Genomic DNA, 18,146 nt, shown 5'->3' with positions numbered 1-18,146 from the left:
TCTAGCTAGAGATGTTAAATAGGTGGGTTTGGATATTAAATGGGTGGGCATGTTTTTTTAAAGGAAATTAGAAGAAAAAAAAAGAAATGGGGAAAGTGCTTCATGCCGCTCCTCAGAAGAAAGAGAAGGCAAAAGCGGAAGGTTTATGGTTGAGGGGAGCATCTCTTTGAACCGGTATTTTGCAAACATCAAAACGGGTGTCGACCCGGGCCAGGCTTCGAGCCCAAATCTCTGAACGGATTCACAGCGTACTTGAATGAAAATTCACGGGTCTGTTCCTTTACACACAAACAAAACAGGTAAGGAATTTTTTTTAAAAAAAGACCATTTTTAAAATTTTACTAGCAAAATCGTGGATTTAATTAGCAAAATTTATCTCTTTTAAGGAAAATTGCTTCAAGGCCCCAAAAAACAAAATGTGATATGCCCAAGTCTCATGTATTATTCCTAATGTTTATTAGACCCATTACACTTCCCAAGATGTGTTCCAGCTCATGTTTACATTTCTCAATAAAAAAACCAAAAAACCCAAACTACCCCTCCCCTCTTCTTCTTCTTCTTCTTCTCGTTCTTTGCCAATCCTTTTTTCCCCTAGAGGCCACAACTCAATCCTCACTCTCCGCATCACCTCCCGGCCCACCATCTTCATCTCCGACCGCTCTCTCGCCCACTGTGCCCTCGTCCACCACGGGGCCCACTTATCCGACTGCCTCCCCACCAGCGAGCCCAACCGCGTCGGATCCTTTTGGGCATCCTTCCCTCAGCCTCATCTCAGTTGACGGCCGTGTGAACCTCTTCAATCGTCCGATCTCGATGTCCCGCCGCATGGAGCAGCACCTCATCCACCTCATCTGTCGCTCCGACTCCCCCTTCCTCGGCCGCAAAGTCCTCGCCCTCTCCGCTTCGGACAGGCTCCAGCCGGGCCACGCCTACTTCATCCTCCTCTCCCACTTCCTCCACTCCGTCCTCTCCTTCGTCACCGTCGTCTCCTCCTCCTCTTTCGTCAGGAGCTTCGACATCGAGAAGACGGAGAATAGGATGGTGAGGGTGAGGGTGAAGGATGAGGTGCGTGCTCGTAGGTGATGGTAATGTGAGCATGAGGAAGCGCTTCAGCGCGAGAGGAGGAGGTTGAGTGTTTGCGATAGCGAGGAGCTGGAGAAGGAGTGCAGGCTTATTGGCGATGGAGAGTTATTAGCAGTGTTGGAGCCCTCTGTTCTGTTGGAGTGGCTGCAGCAACTCTGTGCGTTTTCATTTTCGGCGGTTGCCAGTTGCAGAAGCATTAGCATCAGAATCAGAAAGCTTCAGTTTCAAGTTTATACCGATGAGAAGGTTGATAACTATAAAATTCATTTATACTTAGGAAAATACTACAGGCACACCCTCAACCATACCTTGGGGCACACCCCCTCTCTCAACTACAGTGCACGGGGCCCACTTTAGATTTTTTAAAAATCTAAAGTGGGTCTCGTGCACTGTAGCTGTGAGAGGGGGGTGCCCCAAGGTGTGGTTGGGGGTATGCCTGTAGTGCCACTCTTATGCTTATCCTTTTGATTCGTTTGACTGGAAAGTCTTTTATTGTTTTAACTGCAGAGGATTAAGCAAGTGATGCGGGTTCATGTATGTAGAATGGAGGCATGGGAATTGTGGCTTGGAATACTTTTGTTATTTGGAGATCAAGTACAAGGAATGTTGGGGTTATATGTTCATATACTTTTGTTATTTGGAGATCAAGTACAAGGAATGTTGGGGTTATATGTTCATATATGGATCTGGAGATTAATGAATATACAAAGCTATTTTTAATTATGGAATGTTGGGGTTATATGTTCATATATGGATCTGGAGATTAATGAATATACAAAGCTATTTTTAATTACTCACTCATATATGAGTCTTTTACTTGATCAGTAAATGGCAGAACATTTTCATTCAAGATCATTGCTTTTCTTTTAAATGTTAAGTTTAGTACATTGACTGTTATGTTTTACTTAATACATGTAAACTATAGCTGATTTTCTTTTAAATGTTAAGTTTAGTACATTGACTGTTATGTTTTACTTAATACATGTAAACTATAGCTGATTGACTGTGAACATTTACCTGTTTCATGTAGACTGTTATGTTTTACTTAATACATGTAAACTATAGCTGATTGACTGTGAACATTTACCTGTTTCATGTTAACTGTTGTAGTTAACATGTTAACCGTTGTAGTTAACATGTTAATCGTTGTAGTTAATATGTTAACTGTTATTGTTAACATGTTAACTATTGTAGTTAACATGTTAACTATTGTAGTTAACATGTTAACTATTGTAGTTAACATGTTAACTATTATATATAAACTGATAACTATCATAGCTTACATGTTAACTATAATATGAACGCATGTTAAATGTAAAAGCCAACATGTTAACTATAACTTGTAATGTGCTATCCATAAGGTGTAACATATCATGTTAATTTGTAACATGCTTCTCTAACCCCACCTCCCTCAAATGGGTTGGATCGAGGAGATGAAGTGGGTGAGGGTCTTGGTTGTTGACTATTAAATTCTTGATTGTTGATGTTTTCAAGTGTGAATAGGTGCTAATTCTTCTTCTTCTCTTCTAAAACGCAGGCTAATTCCAAGCCAACTAATTATCATGCTAACTATTGAAATACTTATTTATGTATATTCGTTGAGGACGAATATAAACAGCTGATGACATAAATAAGTATTTCAATAGTTATATATGTCAATAGCTGTGTATATGAACGTTGAGGACGAATATACACAGCTAACAAAAGTATTTCAATAGTTAATGACATATGTAAGTATTGAAATAGTTAATAGGACAAATATACACATATATTAACATATATAAACCCTCAACATTCACATTTTTTGTAGGTGGGCATATACTTATGTTATCTGAGTAGCTTAACAAGCGAACAAATAAAGTTAACATGTTAGCTGGGTAAATTAACAAGTTAACAAATAAAGTTAACAAGTTATCTGTGTAACTTAACAATCTAACTGCGAAAGTTAACATGTTACATGTGTAACTTAACAAGTTAACAAAGAAAGTTAACAAGTTATCTGTATAACTTAACAATCTAACTGCGAAAGTTAACATGTTACATGTGTAACTTAACAATCTATCTGCGAAAGTTAACATGTTATCTGTGTAATTTAACATGTTAACTGTTATTGTTAACATATTAACTATTATAGTTAAGATGTTAACTATTATATATAAATTGATAACTATCACATCTTACATGTTAACTATAATTTGTAACGTGCTATCCATAAGGTGTAACATATCACGTTAATTTGTAACATGCTTCTCTAACCCCACCTCCCTCAAATGGGTTGGATCGAGGAGATGAAGTGGGTGAGGGTCTTGGTTGTTGACTATTAAATTCTTGATTGTTGATGTTTTCAAGTGTGAATAGGTGCTAATTCTTCTTCTTCTCTTCTAAAACGCAGGCCAATTCCAAGCCAACTAATTATCATGCTAACTATTGTAATACTTATTTATGTATATTCGTTGAGGACGAATATACACAACTGATGACATAAATAAGTATTTCAATAGTTATATATGTCAATAGCTGTGTATATGAACGTTGAGGACGAATATACACAGCTAACAAAAGTATTTCAATAGTTAATGACATATGTAAGTATTGAAATAGTTAATAGGACAAGTATACACAGATATTGACATATATAAATCCTCAACATTCACATTTTTTGTAGGTGGGCATATACTTATATTATCTGAGTAGCTTAACAAGCGAACAAATAAAGTTAACATGTTAGCTGGGTAAATTAACAAGTTAACCAAGAAAGTTAACAAGTTATCTATGTAACTTAACAATCTAACTGCGAAAGTTAACATGTTACATGTGTAACTTAACAAGTTAACAAAGAAAGTTAACAAGTTATCTGTGTAACTTAACAATCTAACTGTGAAAGTTAACATGTTACATGTGTAACTTAACAATCTACCTGCGAAAGTTAACATGTTATCTGTGTAATTTAACAAGCTACTAAGAAAAGTTAACATGTTACCTATGTAACTTAACAATCTAACAGAGTAACTTAACAAGCTAACAAAAGTATTTCAATAGTTAATGATATATACAAGTATTTCAATAGTTAATAGGATAAATTTGTGCATCAATTTTATATCACATTTGCATTATAGTTCACATCCCTACAAAAGTATTTCAGTTCATATACACAACTACTACATACATACAAAAGTATTTAGCTATTACATACACCCAAAAGTATTTCAGTTCATACATACAAAAGTGTTTCACATCCATAACTCATATCAACCGGCGATCGGTTCGTTGCAAGTTGCTCGGTTGTGGCGATCGGTTCGTTACAAAAGTGTATCACATCCGCCTCCGCCGCCGCCTCTCTTCCCTTTGCCCCTCCTCATCCCTCCAACTATCCTGCTCCAGCGACGAGCCCCACCCTCTACTGTCGATCGCTGGTTATCTCTGAGTCTGATATACCATCTGACACAGATCCGAAACCCAATAACCCGATAAGCCTCGTCTACCGTCATTTGACTTCATCCTCATCGCCATTTTCTTCATTGAGTTGGATAGTAGATAAATTCACTCCCTATATAGCTAATCGTCTGCAAGTGTAAACATAGTGTCAGATCACACATGATTTACTCGGGAAATATTACATTATCAAAACAAAGTCACAGTACATGTCCAAACTCCATATTACAGCAAAAAATTGAGTTTTTTGAGTCATTTCATCAAACATATAGCCACACATACTCATATTTACACCCTCTCATTGAAACTCATTGATTTGGGCAAGCCGCCAACAAACCCATTTCCAGAAAAAATCAACCTCCGTAGGAACTTCAACCTCTCGATCGAATCAGAAACGAACCCATCGAACCCATTTGAGGAAACATCCAAGACCCTCACCCACTTCATCTCCCCGATCCAACCCATTTGAGAGCGGGGACTTTGCGGCGGAGGAAGGGGGAGTCGGAGAGGCAGATGAGATGGAGGGGGTGCTGCTCTATGCGACGGGACGTCGAGATCGGACGATCGAAGAGGTTCACGCGGCCGTCGGCTGAGATGAGGCTGATGGTGGCGGGGGCGGGGAAGGATGCCCAAAAGGATCCGACGCGGTTGGGCTCGCTAGCGGGGAGGCGGTCGGATAAGTGGGCCTCGTGGTGGACGAGGGCACGGTGGGCGAGGGAGCGGTCGGAGATGAAGATGGTGGACCGTGAGGTGATGCGGAGAGCGAGGATTGAGTTGTGATCTCTAGGGAAAAAAAGGATTGGTAGAGAAGGAGAAGAAGAAGAGGGAAGGGGTAGTTTGGGTATTTTTGTTTTTTTTCTTGGGAAATGTAAACATGAGCTGGAACACATATTGGGAAGTGTAACGGGGCTAATACACAGTAGGAATAATACATGGGGCTTGGCCATATCACATTTTGATTTTTGGGGCCTTGAAGCAATTTTTCCTCTCTTTTATCGATTTCATAAATATAACCTAATTGTTCATCTTTTGGATCAAGTTATTTTCCATGACAAGCATGTTTCCTTCTTCAAAAATAATCTCATACACTAAATCAGTGGATTGCTTGTTTCCTTCAACTGCTTGAGGCTGAAATTACTATAAACAACCACTTGACATATAAGTGTTTCTTAAATGTAAACTCATCTAGCTAGAGATGTTAAATAGGTGGGTTTGAATATTAGATGGGCGGGCATGTTTTGCTCATTTACCCATTTATGACCTCTTTAATATTTTCTAAATAGACGTGTTTTTGCCCGCCCATTTAATAAACGGACCGCTCATTTGTCCATTTAACTATAGCAGTTATGTATATAATATTTTTGGGGTGTTTTTTATAAATTTTTAGGGGGCCTTTTGCAAACTATTGGGACCTTTTCGTAAACTTTTTGGGGGCTCTTTGCAAACTTTTTGGGGGCCCTTTGCAAACTTTTTGGGGGCTTTTTGCAAACTTTTGGCTAGGAGTTTTTTTGTCCAAATAGAATCCTTCGAGAATTCGAAAGTAGAAATAGAATTCCGATTCAAAAAATGAGTCAAAAAAATTCTATTGGCAAATATACATATGATTTAATACATAAAATATTAGTCTCTGTGTAATACATAATTATCTACTTACAGAAATCCATAATAATTTCATATCTTACTGAATTATTGCGTCCAACCCATGTTAATTATCTGCAGTCAAATGTAACATGGTTTCTATTATTATCTATACAAAAACTATAGTTAAAAGCTTAACGATAATTTTTTCAGAAAATATTTTTATTAGAAAAAAATGTTCTCTCATTCCCAAGGCTAGGATCAAATAGAGGCAATCACGCTTGAGAAGAATTCAACTTAAAGCTTGAATATTGCAGCGCCGCTTGAAGGCTTGGAGACAAAGACATAAAGATGAAGATCATTCTTGTTGATGATACCCTTCCCAATCATAGACTGGTAGAATGACTCCTGCAATAGTTAAAAGGATTTTAGTTGCACAAGTTTGAAGTGTTATGTTTTCTATGAGAGAACTCATGATTTTAATGAACAATGAGCTAGGCGTGGTCAACTCAAATCAACGATACTACAAAGGGTCTATGTGCAATTAATCCTAGAGAATATTATATGATTCTAGGATCAAATTACAAGCAGTCGCAAATAACTGACCTTTAAATTGAGAATGAACTGAGGGACGATACTTTCTTTAACTAAAGCAACTGCACAGCCACCCCATCCAGCACCAGTAAGTCTCACTCCAAGTGCTCCATTGTCTCGACAAACTTTCACAAGCTCTTCCAACTCTGGGCAACTAGAGAAAACACATGCGAAAGCAACATAACAGTTACAATTAAACATAGCCGGTTATCTTAAGGATTTTCCACCACTAAAATCGGGTTCTCTCAAGTAGTTTATATAGGTTTTCTCAATTTATTCCATTAAATCTTTCATATTTTGAAATTACTCTCTCCAATCAAGAGAGTAGAAGTAGGAATTAGGGATGAATTTGAAACAACTTATAGGAATTGGGGTATCCAATAGCAATTTCAATGACTTAATTTCAAAACAACTAGAAAATTTGAGGGACTACTTGCAAAATATGAAAGATTTAAAGGACTAATATAACCATAGAACTTACCTGCACTCATATAGAACATTGTAGCTATAATGACTGTCATTCATCAAATCACCGAGTCTCTTAAGAATGTCTTCCTCACTGCAAGTTTTGACACTTTAGAACTTACCGACCTTTTTGTTAAAATAAGAAGTGCAAATGTAATACCACTTAACTAGCCTATGATCTCTCAGGCAAGTTTCAATACATAATTAAATGATTATGTTTATGATTTCATTTTGCTGATCGAACTTGCTTTTGCTAACACCATAGTTTAATGTTGAAATGAACTATAGTGAAAAGCAACTTACTCATTGATCACAAAGAGATATTTTTACTAATTTTGCTCTGATGAAACACTTGATTGTTAGATCTAAATCAAAACTTGAGATCTAAATCCATATAGCCATGATTAATTCAAAGAGATTAACAAAAAATCTAAAAGAGCGGAAGCTTATACCTGAATCCATGGATGAAAACTTGATTTGGGTTTTTGATGATCTTCTAACCTTAGGGTTTCTCCAAATCCGAATTTCTCTAGCTAGATGGGGGTGTAGAGAATTAGAGAATGTAACCCTAGGTTAGGGACCATAACCCCTTATTTATAGATGTTGTACTTTTGTAATTTAGCCCCTCAATAAATTACAATTACAACCGGATATCTGCACATATAACCCCATGACTTATTTAAATACCAAATTAACCCAACTTAATTGATCACTTTAGTGGGTTATCCTGAAAGATAGCAATACACATTGATTAATCATATGTGCCCACAAATAGATTTATTAGATTAAATCCAACAATCTCCCACTTGGGCACCATATGATTCCTTAAATTGTGTATAACCTTATGAGCTCAAAAATTGCTATCACTGAAATGGTATTTCCGAACAATCTCGTCCATTGACTATATCAATATAGGATCAAAGTGGCCTTCGTCACATTTATCAATGGTCACATATACCAATACAATCAAATGACATAGATCAATCATGGATGTACAGCATGAAAATTACATGCAATGTGATCAGTACATGTCTATTTTCAACTGGTCCTCCTTAGTGAGGTCAAAACCAAACATAATGTAACAGAGTGTCTTAACTGAAAACTTTATTCTGATCAGACAATACAAACAAACATAAAGCACCACAAATACAAACTCCCACTAAAACATAATATCCTCAAATAATACCACACCCATATGAGCAGTATGCTCATGAAAGACCTTAGGTGGCAATCCCTTAGTAAGAGGATCAGCTAACATGGAGTTTGTCCCAATGTGCTCTATGGATATCTGTCCACTCTGTACCCTTTCTTTCACAACCAGGAACTTAATGTCAATATGTTTTGACTTAGTTGAGCTCCTGTTGTTATTGGAATACATTACTGCAGATTTATTGTCACAATATAACCTTAGTGGTCTTTCAACATTTTCCAAAATGCGCAGTCCCGTGACAAAATTTCGCAGCCATATTCCCTGATTGGATGCCTCATAGCAAGCTACAAATTCTGCTGCCATAGTGGAGGAAGCTACTAGTGTTTGTTTGACACTTTTCCATGATATAGCTCCTCCTGCTAACATATAAATGTAGCCTGATGTAGACTTCCTGCTATCTTGGCATCCAGCAAAATCAGAGTCCGAATACCCAATGACCTCTAATTTCTCTGATTTTCTGTATGTGAGCATGTAATCTTTTGTTTTCTGAAGATACCTCATAACCCTTTTGACTGCTATCCAATGATCCATACCAGGGTTGCTTAAGTATCTGCCTAACATCCCAACAATGTACGCAATATCCGGACGCGTACATACCTGAGCATACATTAGACTTCCTACAGCCGAAGCATAAGGAATCTTCTGCATTTCCTGAATTTCAAGGTTACCTTTAGGGCACTGATTGAGACTAAACTTGTCTCCTTTAGCAACAGGGGTGTCACCTGGTCTGCAATCTTGCATGCCAAACCTTTTAAGTACCTTATCGATATAGCTCTTTTGTGATAATCCAAGAATACCCCGAGAGCGATCTCGATGTATCTGGATCCCTAATATAAAAGAGGCGTCCCCAAGATCTTTCATCTCAAAATTCTTTGATAGAAATCTCTTGGTTTCGTGCAACATGCCTATATCATTAGTGGCAAGCAAGATGTCATCCACATACAGAACCAGAAAAATATACTTACTCCCACTGAACTTGTGATATACACAGTCATCAACAATGTTCATCTCAAAACCGAACGAGATAACTATTTGTTGAAACTTATGATACCATTGACGAGGAGCTTGCTTGAGTCCATAGATGGATTTCCTTAATTTGCAAACCATATTCTTTGGGTCTCCTGACACAAAGTTTTCTGGTTGCACCATATAAATCATCTCATCAATGTCTCCATTGAGAAATGCAGTCTTAACATCCATCTGATGTAACTCAAGATCATAATGAGCAACAAGTGCCATGATTATTCTGAAAGAGTCTTTCGATGAAACCGGAGAGAAAGTCTCTGTATAATCAATGCCTTCCTTTTGAGTATAGCCTTTAGCCACAAGACGCGCCTTATACCTCTCCACATTACCGTTTGCATCCCGCTTGGTTTTAAAAATCCATTTACAACCAATTGGTTTTGCACCTTCTGGCAATGGGACAAGTTCCCAAACCTTATTGTCTTGCATAGACTTATACTCTTCATTCATGGCATCAATCCACTGTTGAGAGTTAGAACTTTTCATGGCCTGAGAGAAGTTGATTGGATCATCTTCTAACATTCCACTACTTTCCTCATGTTCTTGGAGAAATACAATATAATCATCCGGAATAGCATTTCTCCTTTCTCTCGTGGATCTCCTTAATGGCACTGGTTCTTGAGGTTGTTGAGTTTGTTCTTCTGGAACAGGGAGTTGTTCAACATTATCATCTTGAGGTTCCGGATTTACTTCTTGAGCAACAACAGGTATAGGAACCTGAATATTGTCAAAAGTAACTGTATGGATTGGATCTGAAGCCAATTCCTCCTCAAAACTAATGTCTCTAACCTTATTTCTCCCCCCAAACTCAACATCCTCAAAGAATGTTGCTGTTCCCGTCTCAAAAATATTCCTTATAGTGGGATCATAAAACTTATAGCCCCTAGAGCGATCAGGGTACCCAATAAAGTAGCTGCTAACTGTTTTGGAGTCCAATTTCTTTTCATTTGGCCTATAAGGCCTTGCCTCAGCTGGACATCCCCAAATATGTAAATGCTTTAAACTGGGCTTTCGACCAGTCCAAAGCTCATAAGGTGTTTTAGCAACTGCTTTACTTGGTACTCTATTCAGAATGTAAGCTGCTGTCTTAAGTGCTTCTCCCCAGAGTGACTCTGGTAAAGAAGAATGAGCAATCATACTTCTTACCATATCCTTAAGAGTCCTGTTTCGTCTTTCAGCTACACCATTCATGCTAGGTGAACCCGGCATAGTGTACTGTGGGACGATACCGCATTCCTCTAGGTATCTAGCAAATGGTCCTGGACGTTGTTCACCTGAACCATCATATCTACCGTAGTACTCACCACCACGATCAGATCTGACGGTTTTAATTCTTCTGTTGAGTTGATTCTCAACTTCAGCTTTATAGGCTTTGAACATGTCCAGAGACTCAGATTTTTCATGAATAAGATATAGGTGCCCATAACGTGAGTAATCGTCTATGAATGATATAAAATATTGTTGACCATTCCAGGATTCCGTAGGGAATGGCCCACAAATATCCGTATGTATCAATTCTAAGACATCCGAAGATCTGTTGGCACCTAATCTCTTCACTTTGGTCTGTTTTCCCTTGATACATTCAACACATACGTCGAAGTCCGAAAAATCAAGGGAATCCAAAATGCCATCAGACACAAGACGCTCAACTCTACCTTTTGAGATATGACCTAAGCGCTTATGCCATAATGTCGCCGAATTTTCCTTATTTAATTTACGCTTAGTACCACGTGATTCCACATGCAAGGATTCATTGTAAGAAGCAATTGTATCAAGCAAATATAGGTTGTCATAAATACTCAAGTAACCGGTTCCCACAACATTTGAATTAAAAGATAAACTGAATTGACTGTTTCCAAATGAACAAGAATAACCTGATTTGTCCAATACAGAAACAGAAACCAAATTCCGTCTAAAAGACGGTACTACAAAAGTATCTTTTAAATCCAAATAATAACCAGTTCCTAACAACAACCTAAAGTGCCCAATTGCTTCCACATCTACCGATTGTCCGTCGCCCACAAAGATGTGTCTTTCAACATCACTTGGCTTTCGGTAGCTCAGGCAACCCTGCATAGAAACACTTATGTGAGTAGTAGCACCAGAGTCTAACCACCAAGTGTTTCTAGGTACTGAAGCTAAATTAACCTCAGAACAGACCAAAGCAAGGAACGTACCCTTATTATCACGCCAGGCGTGATATTTTGTACAGTCCTTCTTTACATGTCCAGGCTTCTTACAGAAGAAACAACCCTGATTATCCTTATGTTGTTTCTTCTCAACTGGACCCTTAGCAGCTTCCTTATCATTCTTCCTTTTCTTGCCCTTATCCTTAGAGGCATAGGCCAAATGAGCACTTTCTGTCTTATCTTGCTTCAACCTGTCTTCTTCTTGCACACAGTATGAAATGAGCTCATTTAGAGTCCATTTCTCCTTTTGACAGTTATAACTGACCTTAAATTGGTTAAACTGTGCAGGAAGAGACAACAAAACCAGATGCACTAATAACTCGTCACAAAGATCGAGTTTAAGTGCCTTAAGCTTTGAAGCAATATGAGACATTTCCATAATGTACTCCCTGATATTTCCTTTGCCCTTATACTTCATTGAAATCAAGCGAGCTAAAAGCGTGCTTGTTTCTACCTTATCGTTTTTCGCAAAACGCTTCTCAATTTCGGCAAGGAAATCTTTAGCCTTAGTAATCCCTTCGGATTCTATGCCCCTGAAGGCTTCCGGAACGCCGCGCTTAATGATCATAAGACTCATGCGATTTGAACGCTCCCACTTCTCATGCTCCTTCTTTGCATCAGGAGTGCTATCCGCATTGAGAGGTTGGGGTTGTTCAGTTCTTAATGCATAGTCAAGATCCATGCAGCCAAGAACAATTAATATGTTCTCTTTCCAAACCTTGAAGTTTGTCCCATTTAGCATGGGAATTGAGTTGATGTTAGCAGAAATTGTTGCAGCAGATGCATTAGCTGAAATAAAACAAAAATGCTCACATCAATAACCATAATCAATAAAATTCAAATAATGACAATCCCCATCCAAGATACCGGCACAACATTAATATCAAGTCTTTGGACAGTAATATTAACTTGTAAGTGATACCTTGTTGCAATGATCAAACATTGACAATAACTCATGTCAAATAATGAAACTATCTTTGGATCGATTCATTATTCACATGTAAACCTTATAATTGTCACACGCTTATCATCGCAGATGTGTATACAGTCTAAATAAATATTAACCTTCCTTTGGGCCGATTAAATATTTACACGAAAGCATACACACAAACATCTCACATTCCTCATGAACAATCTACACAAGAGAGGTTCGTCGTCAAGCCACGGCGACCCTCGCGTCGACAATGCACAAGCCAAACGTGAGCGACCCTCGCGTTCAATGGTGTTCAACCAACGGCGACCCTCGCGTCGACAATGCACAAGCCAAACGTGAGCGACCCTCGCGTTCAATGATGTTCAGCCAACACCCAACCTCGCGTCTCAATTCAAAGACGCGAGGTTAGGGTCCTGAACGCCAACGTTGGCGTTTGACTCATTCAACATGAGTTGAACGGTTCTAAAACCGTGTCCCACGATTTAAGGACGGTTACACCCCACTTAGGAGAGATTTAAGGGGCGGTTTCACCCCCTTAATCCTCTATAAATAACTGAAGATCAATTCAGTTCAGGGGCGGCTCTCTTCCGGTTGGAATTTTGGGCTCGGATCGACCACTGAAGGTTGGCATTTATTCGGAGCTGAGACTTGGCAGCAAAGGGAGAGATCAGCAATAGGAGCTTCTTCAATCATTGGATCTGGAAGCATTCTTCAGCAACCGAGATCCAGAGGCTTTGATCCTTGGCTTATTAACCGAACTTTCGGTTCAAATCAACTCTTTCATAGAGTTTCAAACTCGTTCAGAGTTATCAACTCATCAAGAGTTCTAAAACTTGCCACGCAAGTTCTCCACAACGTCAAATCGTGAGGAGAAGACATCGTTCCAGTGAATCAAGACGTGCGGATCGTCAACGGAGAGCAAACTCGACGCAAGCATTCGAGGGAGGCACTCCATCGCCACCGTGAAGAACCCAGTTTTAAACAAAGAGGAAGAACCAATTTCGTTCTCCTCTCTTTTGTAATCAAGTTGTAACCGAGATCAAAGGAATCAAAATCAAAAGATCTACAAAGTCTCCAAGAAGACTAAATCTCCAACTATTGATGGAGTGCCAAAGAAAGTCCTCTCCTTTGGCCACAATTTGTCGAACAGCCCCTCTGCTTCGGGAGCGAGCTTAGCCTCAGCCGAACTCGCCCAGCGAGTTGAATATCCCACATCCGCGTCAACACGATGTGTTTCAGGCCATAAACGGCTTAGAGAGGAGACGAGCTCCATAAACGCCGATGATGCCTCTGCAAAAGCCTTAAAACAGGCCAAGAAGAACGCTGCTCATCGAAGAAGAAGGTCTCAGCGACGAGCACAACTTCGAGAAAGTCGATTCTCCAACCAACGCGAACTTCGCGTTCATGAGCCTAAACGCGACCCTGAGCTCAAACATGAGCTTCGCGAGAACCAGATTGAACGCGGCCCTCAGTGGCGCGTCTTACAGCCAAAACGCGAACCTCAAGCCTTCATTGAACGCGAACTTCAACTTCGCGTTTCCCAGTCAAAACTCGACCCTCGCGTCGGCCATGAAGAACGCGACCCTCATGTCGCCAAACCAAAACGCGACCCTCGCATTTCAAGTGCCAAACGCGACCTTCGCATTTCAAGTGCCAAACGCGACCTTCGCGTTTCAAGTGCCAAACGCGACCTTCGCGTCTTAAGTGCCAGACGCGACCCTCGCATCCTAAGTGCTAAACGTGACCCTCGCGTCTCAAGTGCCAAACGCGACCCTCGCGTCCTAAGTTCCAAATCCACCCTCGCGTCCGAATAGTCTGCGTAGCGCGACCAGATTGAGGGGCGGATATGCGAAGTTCATGGATTCAAGGCATCTCAACCAGATCCATGTTCACCAAGAGCCAGTCCTATCCAATCATGGAATTCAAGGCATCTCAACCAGATCCATGTTCACCAAGAGCCAGTCCTATCCAATCATGGACTGGGGGTTCTAATTCAAACCTCACAATCAGTGAGTAATTCTCCTCGAATCTTTACAACATATTCGAGAGAGTTCACATCGAGAGCAAGACCGATGCAACCAGTCATTCGTTCATTCCAATATGAGCGACTGATTCCTACGGTCCTCTCGGGATATCAATGCTGCTCATATGCGGCCCAACTATTGGTGTTCAACCAATTTACGAACGTTGTTTTGCCCAATCAACAACGACGTTCGCACAGGTGGAAGTCCCTAGAGGTCACTATCATGTGATGCGAAGAGGGAAAGCCTCAGGTCCTATTCGAATGACTCTGAGGGCAAGTCGTTCACGACCGTCAGAGAAATCGCTAACGAGTTTGAAGGAATCTACCAACGCACTCGGACGCGAACAAGAGCTATTCTCCCTGTCAACTATCGGAGTTTGGCCAGAGGAACCAATTCCGATGATGAACACTCAGCCATCGCAGAGTCCCAATCGTCAAGCTCTTTTGTTGAACATGAGAGCTTCGCTTATATGACAGGAAACTGTGAAGATCTCGCAAAGAGACTTGATGAGCAGGAGGCCATGCTCAAATCTCAGCAAGAGGCCATCAATGAACTCCTGGCCCTGTTGACTCAACTCGTCGCAGACAAGGCCAAATCTCAGAAGACAGATTCGCCACTCAGGCAAGAATCTTCCCGAAGGGAAAGAACGTCTTCGTCCCGACCTCACACAAGCAAAGGAAAGGGAAAAATGGTTGATGACACGGCTTCTGACCCAGAAGCCCACAACCTGGAATCTTCCTCTGATGAAGGAGGAGAGACGGAGTATGAGCAAAATCCTCAGTCGACTAAAATCAAGGAATTGGAAGCCCGCCTCAATGTCATTGCTAACAGAAGCGAGCTCTAAGATGAGGGAGTTGTCAGGCCCTACCCTGCCGAATGGGACGCAGCCCCTTATCCTCCAAAATTTGAAGTCCCGACGCTACAAACTTTTGACGGCATGGGATCACCGAATCAACATATCTATCATTTCAAGTCACAGACTGGGAATGTGATATCAAACGACGCCGTACTGGCTCGATTGTTCATTGGCACCCTCAAGGGAGTTGCCTTTGAATGGTTTAGGAAACTGCCTATCCAAAGGTGGGCAGATTTAGAGAGACTCTTCCTGTCAAGATTTTTTGAAGAGGATACAGAAGTCTCCATCCATACCCTTCTCGCCACTAAGCAGAAGAAGAGGGAGTCCGTCAAAGCCTTCGTTAAAAGGTTCCGAACCATGGCTCTCCGGTGTTCGTCAGGTATGACACAATCTACCTTAGTAGAGACATGTCGACACAACCTGCAGACCAACATCCTAGCTCGAATAGGGGTTGCAGAATGTCGTTCTTGGAGACAACTGATCTCTCAAGGCGAACAGGCTCAGAAGATTATTGCCAGGATCAAAGTTGAAGAACAAAGTGGGCAAGATCAGCCCGAGCAATCGGACCAAGCCCAATCGTTAAATTTTCGTTAAAACTTTACTGTTCATCCGAACAAAACTTTACTGTTCATCCGAAAATTTTCGTTACTGTTCATCCGAACCCAAAAAATGAATCTTTAACCAGAGATTTAAGATCAAAAACCCAATAAAAACTTAAATCCCTAAGAATTAATCAAGGTAGCTCTGATACCACTTGTTAGATCTAAATCAAAACTTGAGATCTAAATCCATATAGCCATGATTAATTCAAAGAGATTAACAAAAAATCTAAAAGAGCGGAAGCTTATACCTGAATCCATGGATGAAAACTTGATTTGGGTTTTTGATGATCTTCTAACCTTAGGGTTTCTCCAAATCCGAATTTCTCTAGCTAGATGGGGGTGTAGAGAATTAGAGAATGTAACCCTAGGTTAGGGACCATAACCCCTTATTTATAGATGTTGTACTTTTGTAATTTAGCCCCTCAATAAATTACAATTACAACCTGATATCTGCACATATAACCCCATGACTTATTTAAATACCAAATTAACCCAACTTAATTGATCACTTTAGTGGGTTATCCTGAAAGATAGCAATACACATTGATTAATCATATGTGCCCACAAATAGATTTATTAGATTAAATCCAACATTGATAACAATACTTCTGCTCTGATGAAATTAAATAAACAATCATATGTTCCTACTCAGATTTTAAATTCTGCAACTTAGATGATCTAGCTCACAGCTTGCTTATAAGACTCGCTGCGATTCCAAACCACTACCAGCGATAAAGCAAATCCTGAACCAATGCTCCAGGTTATGAAAAAATCAATAAGATATGATATTCAGCGGATAGGGTTTAAGAATATATTCCTTATGCATAATCTAAAGTCACAATTTAGAAGCTTGTATACATAAGTTTGGTCCAAAACTTAAGTTTATGGCTATGTTTGCTTCAAGTTTTAAAATTTAATTAATAAGAGAAGAATACATCCATACTAGCAATTTACTCAACATAATAACACTAACAACAATCCAAGTTTAAAGCATATTAAATCGTAGGGGAAACAACTAAACAGAACGATGCTCTCTTTAATATGTGTGTCATCACCAAATTAAGGTCTTTTTGCACAAACACCCCTACAAGATATGCACATATTCATGTTTTGTTGCAAATCGCTACAAAAGGGTTATTAATTAGTTCGGGCTCTCTCCAAACTTACTGAACTGATGCCAAATTATGGGCAATGCAAGTATCAACAAGAGACGGTCCTACAATAAATAGTTGGTTCACAATTTGGAATCAACCTTGTAATCAAAAAGTGAAAAGATGGTCCTATAATAAATGGTTAGTCCACAGATGGAACCAAAATTATAGATTATGGAGATTAAAGTCATAAAATAAGGACCAAACCTCCAAATTAAGCTAAGGCAGGAAAGTGTCGAGATAAAATTGCAACCTGTAAGTTGACATATTTTGTTCAACGATTTCGGAACGTTGAACCACATTCATCTTGAATACTTACTGCAATCCTAAAGGAGTAAAGAAGACGTTTAAGCCACAGAAAAGAGGAGTGTGGAGACCAAGATGTTAAAATATCATATACTCACAATACACTTTCTTCTTAGATTAATACAATAACAATAGTGAAAAAAATAAATAAATTTTTCTTTAAAGAGGTACTGGCAAAGAACTATAATACCTCAAAAGTATAGTTTTTTTATTAACTTGGACATCGTAAAGTTCTAATTTGACCATTCAATACCCAATACTTTTAACTTTGATATTATTCTTCATGTTGTGCTCTGATACCACTTGTTGGGTTCCGAGGAAATCACACAAATGCCGAGAGAGAAAGCCAAACACAATCCAAAAAACGGCACGAACACAAACAAACAAATTTTACGTGGTTCGGCAAGTTGTCTACGTCCACGGGGCAAGAATGAGATAGGTTTTAACTAATAGAGAAGAGAGTACAAATAGAGATTACAAAATCACTCAAAATCTCTCAAACAAAACTCTAACCAAATTGCTCAAAAAACTCTCTTTTCTGTGCACAAAACAAACCCCTTGTCCACTCCCTAGAAACCCCAAAACGTGTGTTTGTATTTATACCAAACACTAAGTCCAAACAGAACATGAAACTGCAATCAAGCCCAAAAATCCGACGCGGTCGACCGCACTTGACGCCGCGGTCGACCAGCCAGAACA

General features: G+C 39.6%; 1 protein-coding gene across 1 annotated transcript in view; it reads right to left on the bottom strand.

Moving 5' to 3' along the window:
* The window catches only part of LOC109847232 (galactokinase-like), a 12,954-nt gene continuing 1,198 nt past the window's right edge, over nucleotides 6,391-18,146 (bottom strand). The window contains exons 5-7 of the mRNA XM_020416471.1: nucleotides 7,169-7,246; nucleotides 6,700-6,841; nucleotides 6,391-6,501 (exon numbers count right to left, since the gene is read on the bottom strand). Of these exons, the coding sequence (XP_020272060.1) occupies nucleotides 6,391-6,501; nucleotides 6,700-6,841; nucleotides 7,169-7,246 (331 nt within the window). The remainder of the gene's footprint in view (nucleotides 6,502-6,699; nucleotides 6,842-7,168; nucleotides 7,247-18,146) is intronic.

This window comes from Asparagus officinalis, chromosome 7 (genome assembly GCF_001876935.1).
Source record: "Asparagus officinalis chromosome 7, Aspof.V1, whole genome shotgun sequence".
Classification (NCBI taxonomy): Eukaryota; Viridiplantae; Streptophyta; class Magnoliopsida; order Asparagales; family Asparagaceae; genus Asparagus; species Asparagus officinalis.
This window is presented reverse-complemented; position numbering and strand designations above follow the sequence as displayed.